Raw genomic sequence first — 12656 nt, forward strand, 5'->3', positions numbered from 1 at the left:
AAACATCACAAGATCTTCCAAAAGCTCACCCCTCAGCTTGCAATCAGAATGAAAAGGGTCCTAAGTGCATAACTAATGTGACTGATATTCAGAACATTAATGAACCATGTACTAGGTCACTGTCTATCCCACTGAACTTATGGAACGTTTCAAATCAAATCACCATGGTAGTTGGGTCTTGAAAATGGATTGGAGTGAGAAGTAACATGAGACAGGGAGACCAGCTAGCAGGCTGCAATAGACCAGGACAAATGAGAAAGTCCTGATTTAAGTAATCCTTCTTAAATTTCGACTTACATACAAAAACACTGTAAAGCTAAATACTTCCTCCCATCAAGGACTGATAATTTAATGGGGAGACTAGGAAAGAAGACAAACAATAGAAAGCAAAATGAGGTTCAGTACACAAGAGGGAACACAAATAAAATGCTATAAGAAATGTTTCAGATGGAAGGTTTCAATGAAAGAGATAGTATCTGAAGTATGACTTGAAGTAAGGAATTTTCACAGGCACATTTGAGAAGTACATTCAAATGCTGAAACATAAGAGAGGAGAGGGCAGGACAGAAAAACTTGATGAAGAAAAGCTCGATTTGGTCACATGGTAGAGCATTTAAAAGAGATAGTAAGAGATATACCTGAAAAAAAAATCATTAGAAACCACATTTTGAAAAAACATTGAATGTTAGGATTTAAAAATTAGCCTTATTTCACTGACAATGAGAAATCAATGAAGGTTTTTTTTTTAACTCCTGATTGGAGGAATACTTTTAGTGAGTTTAAATGGACTCTAGTGTGAAGGAAGTATTAGAGCACATTCAACTAGATCATGGGAGTTCTTTACATCTTTTGTAGTCATGGATTCCTCTTGACCATCAGATAAAGTTTAAGGAACCTCTTCTCAGAAAAACATTTTTAAATATATAAAATACAATACATTAGATTACAAAGGAAACCAAAGGTCACTGAAAAGAGCAATATAATTTTTCTTAACCATTCAAGTTCATAGATTTCCTAAAAATTATTCAGACCCTTTTAGGGTCTGTGTGATCAAGAACCTCTGGCCTAAAAGAAGCAAAGTTAAGGAGACAGTATTAAAATTGAATGAACTAGACTTGACATGCTTAGGGTATGGGAGAGGAAAAGTTAAAAATTACGCTAAAATTTTGAGACTAGGCACCCTGAAAGAAATCAATTCATATCTCTCTGATGTCTGTAGGACAAAATATTTTCCCTTCAGCTTGGCCTCACCGGATCTTTCCTCACTGGATATTATTCCCCATCTCCAAAGTCATATTCTAGTCATGCTTGTACCATTCTTCCCTCATTCCTTCAATGCATCCCTTTCTTCATCTCATCACTTTTAGGAATTAGCTCAAGGACTACATTTTGCAAGAAACCTTTGTAATCCCTAGTACCTTCTCTTTTCTAATTACTTTGTATTTAACTATTTATTCTATATATGCTTAACATGAATACAAGTTCCTTACAAGGAAGGATTATTTCATCCTTGGTATTTATAGGCCCAGTACCTAGCACTCTGCCTGTCATTTAATAAACACTTAATGTTTCACAAGTTAATCCTTAGAGAGGCAAAAAGTTACTCAGGGAAGAAAAGTTTTATTCTTGTTGAATTCAATAAATATTAAAGTCTTTTCTACAATGAGTAAGTTCAAATTATTTACCCAATATTGAAAGATATACCTTTTGATATTCTCAGATATTATATAACAAAAATGCGTTAACACTGAGGCTGAATGAATTTTTTTTTTTTTTACCATGAATGCTTTTAACAGAGCCATATAAGCAATTCAGGACCAACAACCTTTTTTACAAAGTCTTACAAGAAATAAAAAAGATAAAGAGAACTTAAAAGTGAGGTTCAGATGAAAGTTGCTGAAGTTCAACATATAGGTGAGAGGAACAATTCCCAGTGAACTGCAACTTATAAGCTATGTCATCATAAGTCTATCACAAAAAAATAAAATTAAGCTCCCATCTTCAGTTATTTATATTCTCTAAAAGGTGAAAACCATGTTGAAAGACTGGGCCAAGAAGACTGTGATGAATCATATGAAATAAAGGGAAAGTCAAGTCATACAAATGAAAATAAAGTCAAATTACTAAGTTACAAAAGGAATTTACTGAGATTTAAAATTAAAAAGTAAGTTACCCAATTGTATTTATTATAGGTAACAATTCTTAGAAAATAGTGAAGCTTTTCCTTGGTTCCACTGCCAGCAAACAACTACCCACCAACTACCTTATATCATTCCTTTAAAAGAGTCTAACTCCAAAAAATCCAATACTATGTCATTATAGGCACTTCTAAATTTTGTCCCAATCAAATAAATTTTGAATAAGTACTTTTCAACAATGCAACTATTCACAAAGGAGAACTTAATCTATAAGCAAAAATATATGAATTAGACTATTACAGTGACACTTGCTGTTTAAGAAATTCCTAAATAGCACAAAGTCTTAGTCATATTTTATGTTATTTCTACTTTAAGGGATTTTCCTGATTTTCTTCCTCTTTCTTTTATGGTGACCTTTTATGCTGATACTGGTCCATGACAATTGTTGTTCCCCAAAGTTCTACCTTAGACCTTGGTGCTCTTCTCTTTATATACCCTGCTCCCTTGTGAGTACCCACCACTGTAGCTTCAACTATCACATTTACACTGATGACACCTAAATCCATATGACTGAAATTCTTAGCACCTTTCCAGTACTGTATTTTCCAAGTGAAAGGATGTTTACTTAAATTATGCTGCCAGCACAATAAATTAAATATGATTAAAATGGAATTCAATTAGAAAATATTATCTTAGAATTAGTCAGTCTCTTCTCTCCCCATTGCTAACACCCCCCCCCCCCAAACAACAAGGAAGTTCTTCTACCTTGCCCACTTCTGTCAATAATAGCAACATTTTCCTAGGCAATATCAAATCTGGAATTATCTTTGGCTGCCTTCTCCTCTTATAATTCACAATTTCTATTACAAAACTAATAGGATTCTAAGGTTAAAAAAAACTTTAGGGTCATCTATTCTTGTTTTCATTTCACAACTGAGGCAAATGACCTTGAGCAAGGGTGACTTTCCAAGTCAAAAAGCAGTATTCATTTGATTGCATTGTGCCAACCTCTACAAGTATATACATGAAGATTCACTGTTTTTAATCACTGATACATCAGTTTTAGTCCCTAAAGTTTTCAATTTATAGTAGCAATACTCAAGGAGAGATTCTAAATCTAAATTCTAGATCAAGGAGATTCTAAATCCAGCACTTTTTATTATACCATGAACTGTGTTATCTCCCCTAGTATATAAGTTCTTTTAAGATAGAAATTGTTTCATTTTTGTCTTTTTATCTCCAGTGCTTTGTACAGAGGAGACAGGGATAAGAAATGGACCTAAAAAAATTCATTGGTACAGAAAATTCCTAGGTAAAGAAATTGTCTCTTTCAACACAGATACGGGTATTTTCTCCCCAATTTATAAATCTCAAACTGCCTAGAGAATTGAGAAGTTAACTGACTTGTCAAGGGTCACATAGTCATTATTTAAAAGAGGTTGGACTTGAACCCAGGTCTTCCTGGTTTAAGATCAACAGTTTATTTGCTATACTCTGCTATCTGAGAGGTACTTGAAAGATGAATTTAAGAACCTGAGAAAGTGGTTCCAAATTAGAGTTCAGGAAATGAATTTAGTCTTGGGAAGTAAGAAGGATGCTAAAGAACCTCTAGTCCAAGTCATGTGAAAGCTGGCTGAGGAAATGGAGGATGCTTGGTTTGGTGAAGAGAAAGGTGAGAAATGGGAGAAATGGAGTGTGTGGAGAGCCACAATAACAGCATAATGACCATTCTGAAGTGCCTGAGAGGTAGAAGTTAAAATAGTTACCAAGAGGCAAATTAGGATCTGATGATGACAAAAAAATTTTTAAAGAGAATTTTTTTCAAACAGGGAAAAGGACTGTTTCAGGAGTTAGAAAGTAGGACATCCCCCATTGGAGATCTTCAAACAAAGGCTAGATGTGTCACAGAGGGGATTATTTTTCAGGTTCAGTTTAGAGCAGATGAGTACCTTCCTAACAAGACAGTTCTTTGATTCTTCAAAAAATACATGTTAGTTACTCCTCAGTCTTTTTCCTGGGAAACACAGCGAGAAGTTTATGCCTATCATGCTACCAAAAGAGATGGCTATCGAATATCCCATAAATGTAGCATAAAGGATAATTTTTGCCTAAATCATAGGCCTAGAGAAAGTCTCCCCAAATTTCTCTGCCAGGGTTTGGCTTTTCACTATCTACAGGACCTCAGTGTCTTCAAAGTCATTGGTTTTACAAATCAGAGGTCTCAACAACCCAGTTTTTCTCATACAATTTAACCTTAAATCGACTCTTCTTATGAATACCTCATAAGGTCTACAAAACCCCTTAAGGTTAAGGAATGAATTCCATAAAAGTATAATTTTGTTAGTCTAAAGGAGTAAAGCTATTTCATTTCGAAATTACTCATTCACTTGGTAGAAATTAATGGAGTTCTGAATATCCCTCTTTCTGATGCCACTAAAGAATGAACCTTGAACATTGCCTATTTTAGAGATTGGAAAGAACAGTCAAAAAGACTGAGAAAGAGTCCAGAAAAGCTGAAAAATTCTGATAATATGGCACCGCTTTAGTAAAGAAAATAAATTTTATCTAGAAACAGAAGGTGATCAATATGACAAATACAGATAGAGCCTTAATACAGACATAATCTTAGTTTTTCTTATATTTTTAACTCAAAGAAATATGGACCGAATTTAAAAGAGCTGGTAGCATACATAAATATTTAGAACTAATAGAAATTTCATACTGTGAACTGAATGTTTGCAGACCTAATTATTTTTGAATGCCAGTTACAATGGTACATTAATGTATTCTGCATGGTTTAATTTTAACAAATTTTGGAGAACTCTATGTTAGCAAGCCTGTAAACCATAATTCTCTAGACTAATCCTTTCTTCAAGGTTTTAATAACTTTATTTCCTTCAACACTAAAATATTATTTTAAGAGTCCCATAATTTTCCTTCTCTAGCAAGACAACTACCTGTGAGACCATGTGGTAAAAAAGAACATTTATTTAAAAGAAAATGGGGAAGAAATTGAAAAAGTAAAACTTACCTTTCATTTGAATAAATCATCATTCCAACTCCAATACTACTACTCTCAAACTAAATTCTTCAAACTATATTTGCTGAACAAGTGAAAATCTTTACATCTGAGTTACTAAAAAATTTGTCCAACAAAAGTGAATGAAAGAAAACATGATTAGAAAAATGACATTAAATAATCACAAAAATATGTAAAATTATAGAAATCTCACCTTAAATCTCTTGTCCTGCAGTACTTTTTTGATGGCAACTAGTTCTCCTGAATCACAAAGTTTGGCTTGATACACTACACCAAACGACCCATTCCCGATCACTTTAGTGTCTGTATAACTGACTTCCTGTGGCCTGTCTGGACCCTGTCCAGGAGTCGCCACCACTGTTGTCACTTTGCTGCCATCTTTGTCTCCTGGAGAAGAAATCACAAATAGTATCAAATAAATCTCCATAAACAAAGAAATCTTCTAGAATCCGGATACATTATTACAATAACAATTTAAGAGTACTTGAGTATGAGGAAAAAATATTTTGGAAGACTATCTTAAGTCTCTTTGTACATGAGCAGTTTCTACTTGTAAAGTGCTCAAGTAGATATTTTGAATGAAAATTGTAAAAAAAAGAAAAAAGAATCTATGCAGCACAAAACATCTAAGCACAAAGTCATCATTTGGATGGCCAGGAAAAAGAACCTTAGAATGCTAATGGTTAACATTTTTTTGTATCTTTATTTACTTTCAAAAGAAGATAACAAAGCACCTGAAAATAAGACCTCAAACAAGGAAAATGATAATTCAATACAAAAAGAAGTAAAAATATTTGATTAACTCAAAATAGAAAGAACATTGGACATAAGAGTCAAAAACCATGGATTTGAAGTTCTGCAACCTTAAGCAAATCATTTTACCCTCCCCCTCCATAGAATTCCATTTCTTCCCTTATAAAATGAAGGCTTAGAACTAAAGTTATAGGGTTCCTTCTGACTTAGTATCTATAAACACAGAGCATTACAGCATGAAGGCACTATTAGAGGATATCTATTCCAAAATCCTAATATTCAAAGAATCATGGAAAATTATAGATAAAAGGAATACTAAAGACTTGGCCAACCTTTTCATATTTGCAATGGGTAAATTTAATCTTTTACTGAGATTATTCAACAGCAAAGTGAAGATATAGCTCTTTTATACAAAGCTTTCAATTTTCTGCTAGCTATTTTATGAACATCTTAAGGTAATTTTAAAGATTCTAACATAAATTTTAAATAAATGTTAAATAAAAAACATGCCCATTTCACTTGATCTCTCCTTATTTCTATTTTAATATGTATTATTAATAAAAAACAATATTGTTAAGTATTGATTAATAAGACAATGTAGCTAAGCACTGGTTGTATGAATCACTTGATCAAACATTGGAACTAAGAGTTTTGATTGCTTCTTAGACATATTACTTTTGTTCTACTAAATTATCTACACAAAATTAAGGAGACCTTGGTTAACCAACGTGAAAAATGTATACAACTAGTCACAGAGAGAACTGAGGCAAGAAAACATGCATGTTTATCATCATTACTAAAAAAAAAAAAAAATCAATGCTATATTCCAGGTCTTATAGTCATGAACTAAGAATTTTTTTTACATTTTAAATAAATTTTTATTGTATATAAAAATGTAAAAGCTATTCTAGAACAGAAACCAGCAGCAACCCCGTTATGTCCTATTTATGGAGGATCAGAAGCAGCAATTTTAAATACAAAGTAAACTGTAAATTATAAATAAAGCATATTAAACAATTTTAGAGAAATAGACAAACAGTGCTAATTGATACTTTATAAATTTATGCTATAAAATTTCAAATGGGCTTTCACTGAAGTAAAGCAGAACATTTATTCCTGACTGATTCTCTACCTCACACCCCACAGAAGATATTCCAAACCTTCTCTTTCCTTCTCAAACCCCTGTAACTCCTCCCTCTGCCTCTCAATTGAGGAACTTGGTCCTAACATAACTGAAAACAATGGAGGCCAGGTCAACACAAGTTCCCTCTTCTCCTAAATTCTTCAATTTGAAACTCCTTGAAATCATCTCCCAGTTTATTCTCCTTTCTACTAATCTCTGTCAATGAAAGAACCCTTCTGTTTATCAAGACCAATCCTTCTTCTTGTGCATTTGAACCCATACCCTCCCATCTTCTTCAGTGTTCTGCATCCTCAATCATTCCCTCACCAATCATCAACTGATTTCTTCCCTACTAATCTTAAATATGCCTAAATATCCTTTATACTTAAAAAACCCTTCACTAAACTCTATCTCTTCAAGCTGTTATCCTATATCTACCTTTCACAAACCAATTTATATGAAACTATATTTGCTAACTTCACTTCCTCTCTTCAGTCTCTAAACCCTTGCAATATGGCTTTCATGGATCATCTTCTATTCCCTCTACTCTCTCTTCATAAACTCATCATGGATTCCATCAAGTTCCATAGATTTAATTATCAGCTTTATGAAGAATAGATTAAATAGGAAAACAAATTGACAGAGGACAGATCCAGCCTAAGATCTACCCCAAGCTTCAATCACCAATTAAATATTAGACATTTTAAATTAAATATGTCTAAAACTGAACTATCTTTCCCCCTTCTACTCTTTCAAATGTCTTCATGTGTCAAATGAACTACTCTCCTTTCAGTGCTTCAATTTTAAAATCTTGGCATTATCCTGGACTGTTTATTCTTCCTCATCATTATCTGCCAAATTTTATTGTTTCTATTTTCTTAACATGTCTCATATACAACCCTTCTATTTACTCACATAATTCAGTCCTTTATCATCTCCAGTCTACATTACTGCAACAGTTTCTCCTCTCTCCAATCCATCTTACCCACTACTGACCTGTCACAGTTGATAACACTGTCAGTTGATGTTCTGCCATTATTACTTCTAGGATCAAATGTAAAATCCTCTGCTCAGCTTTTAAAGCTCTTCAAATCCTTCATAAATCTCTTCATCTCTTCCTACTTTTCCATTCTACTTAAACTTTTTCCTTCTACAAACTCAGCAATCCAATGATACTGTCCTTCACTGATTGCCTCCCCAAACCTGGAATCTCTCCCTTTCTCATCTCTGCTAATTGTCTTTCTTTAATCCTCAAATTATTAAGTCCAACTTTACCCAAGAAGCCTTTTCAGAAATCCTTAATTTTAGAGCCTTGCCTCTGAAGGAATTTATCCTATATAAATTTTGTCATTAACATAATTGTTTGAAGGTTGTCTCCCTCATTGGATTTTAAGATTCTTGAAAGGAAGGAGTCTTTTGCCTTTCTCTATCCTCAGTACTTAGCACACATAGATGCTGCTTAATAAATATCTGCTGACTATTTAGTCAATTCTAGTCAATTCCTATTACCCCAGGATCAAATAAAAATTTATAGATACACATATGTATCTGTTATATGAATCTACCTATTATGTTATATATTTATTTCCTCATATTAAATATGTGTGTATACAGTGTACAGACATATCTGCTACACATAAAAAGTTTTACACACACATCCATATATACCTATATGTTTATTAATTGTTCATAAATCTTGGATACTAAACTCTTACCAGAGTTTTTTTTAACCATAAGACTACTTGACTTATCTTCAGTGTATTAATTTTATGTAGCTTTTCAGTTTCATGTAATCAAAGTTATCTTTTTTAAAAAATGTCTCTAGCCCTTGACTAGTTAAATATGAGAATGTCTTATACATAGTTATGAGAGGCTATAATTTTTTACAGAATGACATTCAATATTAATGTTATCTATCCATTCAAAATGCACTGTGGTATAGTGTTGAGGTCTAGTTTCAACCTACTTTCCAGTTTTCCCATTAGTTTTATCAAATGGGAAGTTCTTTCCTAAGTAATTTATGCTTTCTGGTATTTTGATCTCTGAGTTACTGAATAAAACTCTGGGTTACTGAATAGTTTCTGATTTTCCCTAGTCTAGCATGTTCCACTGTTCTTCACTCCTTTTTTAAAAAAATCAGTGCCAGATGTTTTTGATGATTGCTACTTTATAATAAAGTTTAATATCTGGAGATGTTATTTCCACTTTGTTCCTACCTTGTTTCAATATTTCCCTTGATATTCTATAGATCTTTCATCTTTTCAAATAATTTTGTTCTTTTACTGAATTCAGCAGACTTCCTTTAATAATTTAATTGCTATAGCATTAAAAGAGCAAATTAGTTTTAATATTTATTTTTATATTAGCACACCCTAGTCATAAGCATTGAATATTCCACCAGCTACTTAAATTGTCTTTATTTTTTCTTTTTGTATGAAATTACTTTTTTCTAATTTTTATCTTATTTTTAGTCAACCAACATTCATTTTCAACATTAATTTTTTTAAATTTTCTTCCTCCTTCATTTTCCTCTTCTCTCCCCACAACAGCAAGCAATCTACTATAGCTATATATGTATAATTATGCTCAACATATTTCCATGCTAGTCATGTTGTGAAAGAATCAAAACAAAAGAGAAAGACCATAAGAAAAAACCAAGAAATAAAATAAATGAAAATAGTATGCTTTTAATCTGCATTCAGACTGCATCATGTTTTCTCTGGATTATGGATAACATTTTCCATCATAAATCCTTTAGGATTTCTTTGATCACTGTTATCACTGAAAAGAGTTAAGACTATAGTTGGTCATAATACAACGCTGCTGTTACTGTGTACAATGTTGCCCTGCTTCTTCTCACTTCACTCAGCATCAGTTCATTTAAATCTTCCAAGTTTTTCTGAAATCCACCTGCTCAACATTTCTTACCAAACAATAGTATTAGATCATAATATTCATTTCTTTAAAGAATACTCTGTAACTTATGCAGGTATTTTGAGTGCTTTGGCAACCTGCACCACAGAGATTTTAAGCATTTTGTAGTTATTTGAAATTGAATTTCCCTTTCTATTATTGCCTCTTGATTTTTTTATTATTTAGAACTAAAGGTGACTTTGAAGGGTTTGTTTATTGATCAGCAACTTTGCTGAAGTTACTGTCTCAACTATTATTATTTTGCTGTTTCTCTAGGCTTTCAATTAACATATATCATCAGCAAAAGGGGATAGCTTTATCTTCTCTTTATGCCTTTCTTTCCCTTTTCTTATTACTCAGCTAGTGTTTCTAAAACTACATCAAAGAATAATAAAAAAAGATTGGGTATCTTTTCTTTACTCTTATATTTATTGAAAATTATATTTATTGTATCCCCACTACAAATGATGTTTACTTTTGATTTTAGATGAACAATTTTGATGCTTAAAAAAAGGTCTCTCTACAGTTAAATTTTGTAAGGGGTTTAGTATATATGTATACTGAACTTTGTCAATAGTTTTTTTCTGCATTAACTGAAATAATATGATTTGGGATGCTTTTATTCTTAATATGATTAATTCATTTCCTAATTTTAAAAAATCCTTGCATGTTTGGTATAAATCCGATTTTGTCATAAGGAATGCTTTCTTAGATGATTCACTGTAGTCTATGTCAAAAGATTTTATTTAAAACTTTTGAATAGATATTCATTAATGATATTGATCTAGAAGTTCTACTTCTGTACTTTATTTTCCCATAAATATTAGAATTCTATTTGTCTCATTAAAGGAATCTTCAGGCTGTTTTTCAATTTTTGAGAACATTTCAAAAATTTGAAAGAATTTTCTTGTAAATTCATCAGGACCAGAAGGTTTTTTCCCTTTCTTCTGGTAATTCCTTTATAAGCTGCTTTATCTCCTTTTTTGATATTTGATTATTTAAGAACTATAATTGGTCTTTTGGTGGTTGCATATTTTATATTGTTGAAAGTATTCGATTTTTAAAAATTCTGTTTTGTTAGCATATAACTATGCATAGTGGGTTGGTCTTTTGTTTTTTAATTTAATTTCTGCCTTCTTTGTAATCAAATTGGCTCAAAGTTTATTAATTTTACTAGACATTTTAAAGAACCAGCTTTTAGTTTTACTTATATCTATAAATTTTTATTACCTCTATAATTTTTTGTCTTAAAATTACTTATTTCTCCTCTAATTTTTAAAAAAGTATCCTCTTTTATAGTTATTTTAAGCTTTTAAGTTTTCTAATTTAAGTGCATAATCAGTGTGTCAATCTTCTTTTTTCTATTTTTGTTTCTATATTTGTAAGGATTTTTGCCCTCAGGATAATGTTAGCTCCATGTCAAGAATCTTGTTTTGTTGCTTCCTCATTATCATTATCTTTCACATAATTAACTGTTTGTATGTTCTTTAAGCCAACTGGGTCAATAGTAATTGGTCCAATTATTATTATTCAATTAGATTTCATTATTAGGCTTCTTTTTAGGTCTGTGTCCTTTGTCTTTGTTACCTAAACTCATTAATGTTTTTATTGTACTACAGTCATAAAGGACATATTTACTATTAGTCTTTTTACTTTGGTTATAGTTTCTTTGTACCCTAAAACATTGTCAGTTTTTGTAAGTGTTCCAAATAGTCCTAAAAAAATTCCCTCCAAATTAAGATTTGTTTCTTTTTTCTAAATGTGTATCTCCCAGTCTCTATAAAAACAGTATTTTGTCCCCAGTTGTTTCAGCTTACCTACACTTAAGTCCATTTTCCATTTGTTATTCCTTTCCACATTTCTGGAGTTTTCCTTAACTTTTAATATTAGATCTTTTTTCTCCTTATTTATTTCTTTCCCTCTCTTTTTTCTCTCAGTCAAGTAAGCAAGTACAATTCCTTTTCCAATCTTCAATTTTGTTTGCTAGTTTAATATCGTTGTCTTTCTCTTTTTCTAAAAATGATTTCTTGGGGGTGGCTAGGTGGCGCAGTGGATAGAGCACCAGCCTTGGAGTCAGGAGTACCTGAGTTCAAATCCGACCTCAGACATTTAATAATTACCTAGCCGTGTGATCTTGGGCAAGCCACTTAACCCCATTGCCTTGAAAAATTCTAAAAACAAAAAAATGGTTTCTTTCTAGTTCAGAAATCAACAGGTTGTTTCCCTTAGGTGTCTACTTCAGTTAGAAAAGAAAAAAAAGAATAACAGTGAAGAATGGTAAAGGAATACCAAGGATGACTCAATATAAGTGGCAGTAGCCAAGAAACAATTTAGGCTAGTATGCCAAACAAAATGGCTTGTCTGGCAGGTTACAGTTTAATGAGGTTAGCTGAGTAACTCTGCATGTTCTCTTTATTCAAAAGTAAGGGGATCACTACACTTTATTTCTGGAGAGACAGGAAGTAAACTCAAATAAATTTAGATTATTTTTTACCTGTCAGTTTATTTATCACCTTCAACTAAATTTGATTTGATCTTGTCCAAAGTAGAATACAAAAAAAATGTAAATTAAAAATCAATTCATTTTGTGGAGTCCTAAACACTAAGCACTTACAGGTATCAGTTGTAATATTTTGTACTCTGGCTACAAGAACAAACATTTTAATCATTCCACTCAAGTGATAAAGTT

General features: G+C 32.0%; 1 protein-coding gene across 5 annotated transcripts in view; it reads right to left on the minus strand.

Moving 5' to 3' along the window:
* Positions 1 to 12656, minus strand: part of GSK3B (glycogen synthase kinase 3 beta) — a 288812-nt gene that overhangs the window by 208107 nt on the left and 68049 nt on the right. For all 5 annotated transcript variants that reach the window (XR_012474092.1, XM_074214590.1, XM_074214593.1 and 2 more), the window contains exon 2: positions 5372 to 5565. Coding sequence is in view for 4 of the 5 variants with exons in the window: in XM_074214590.1 (XP_074070691.1) it covers positions 5372 to 5565 (194 nt within the window). In the remaining variant the exon portion in view is untranslated. The remainder of the gene's footprint in view (positions 1 to 5371; positions 5566 to 12656) is intronic.

The sequence above is a fragment of the Macrotis lagotis genome, chromosome 1 (assembly GCF_037893015.1).
Source record: "Macrotis lagotis isolate mMagLag1 chromosome 1, bilby.v1.9.chrom.fasta, whole genome shotgun sequence".
Classification (NCBI taxonomy): domain Eukaryota; kingdom Metazoa; phylum Chordata; class Mammalia; order Peramelemorphia; family Peramelidae; genus Macrotis; species Macrotis lagotis.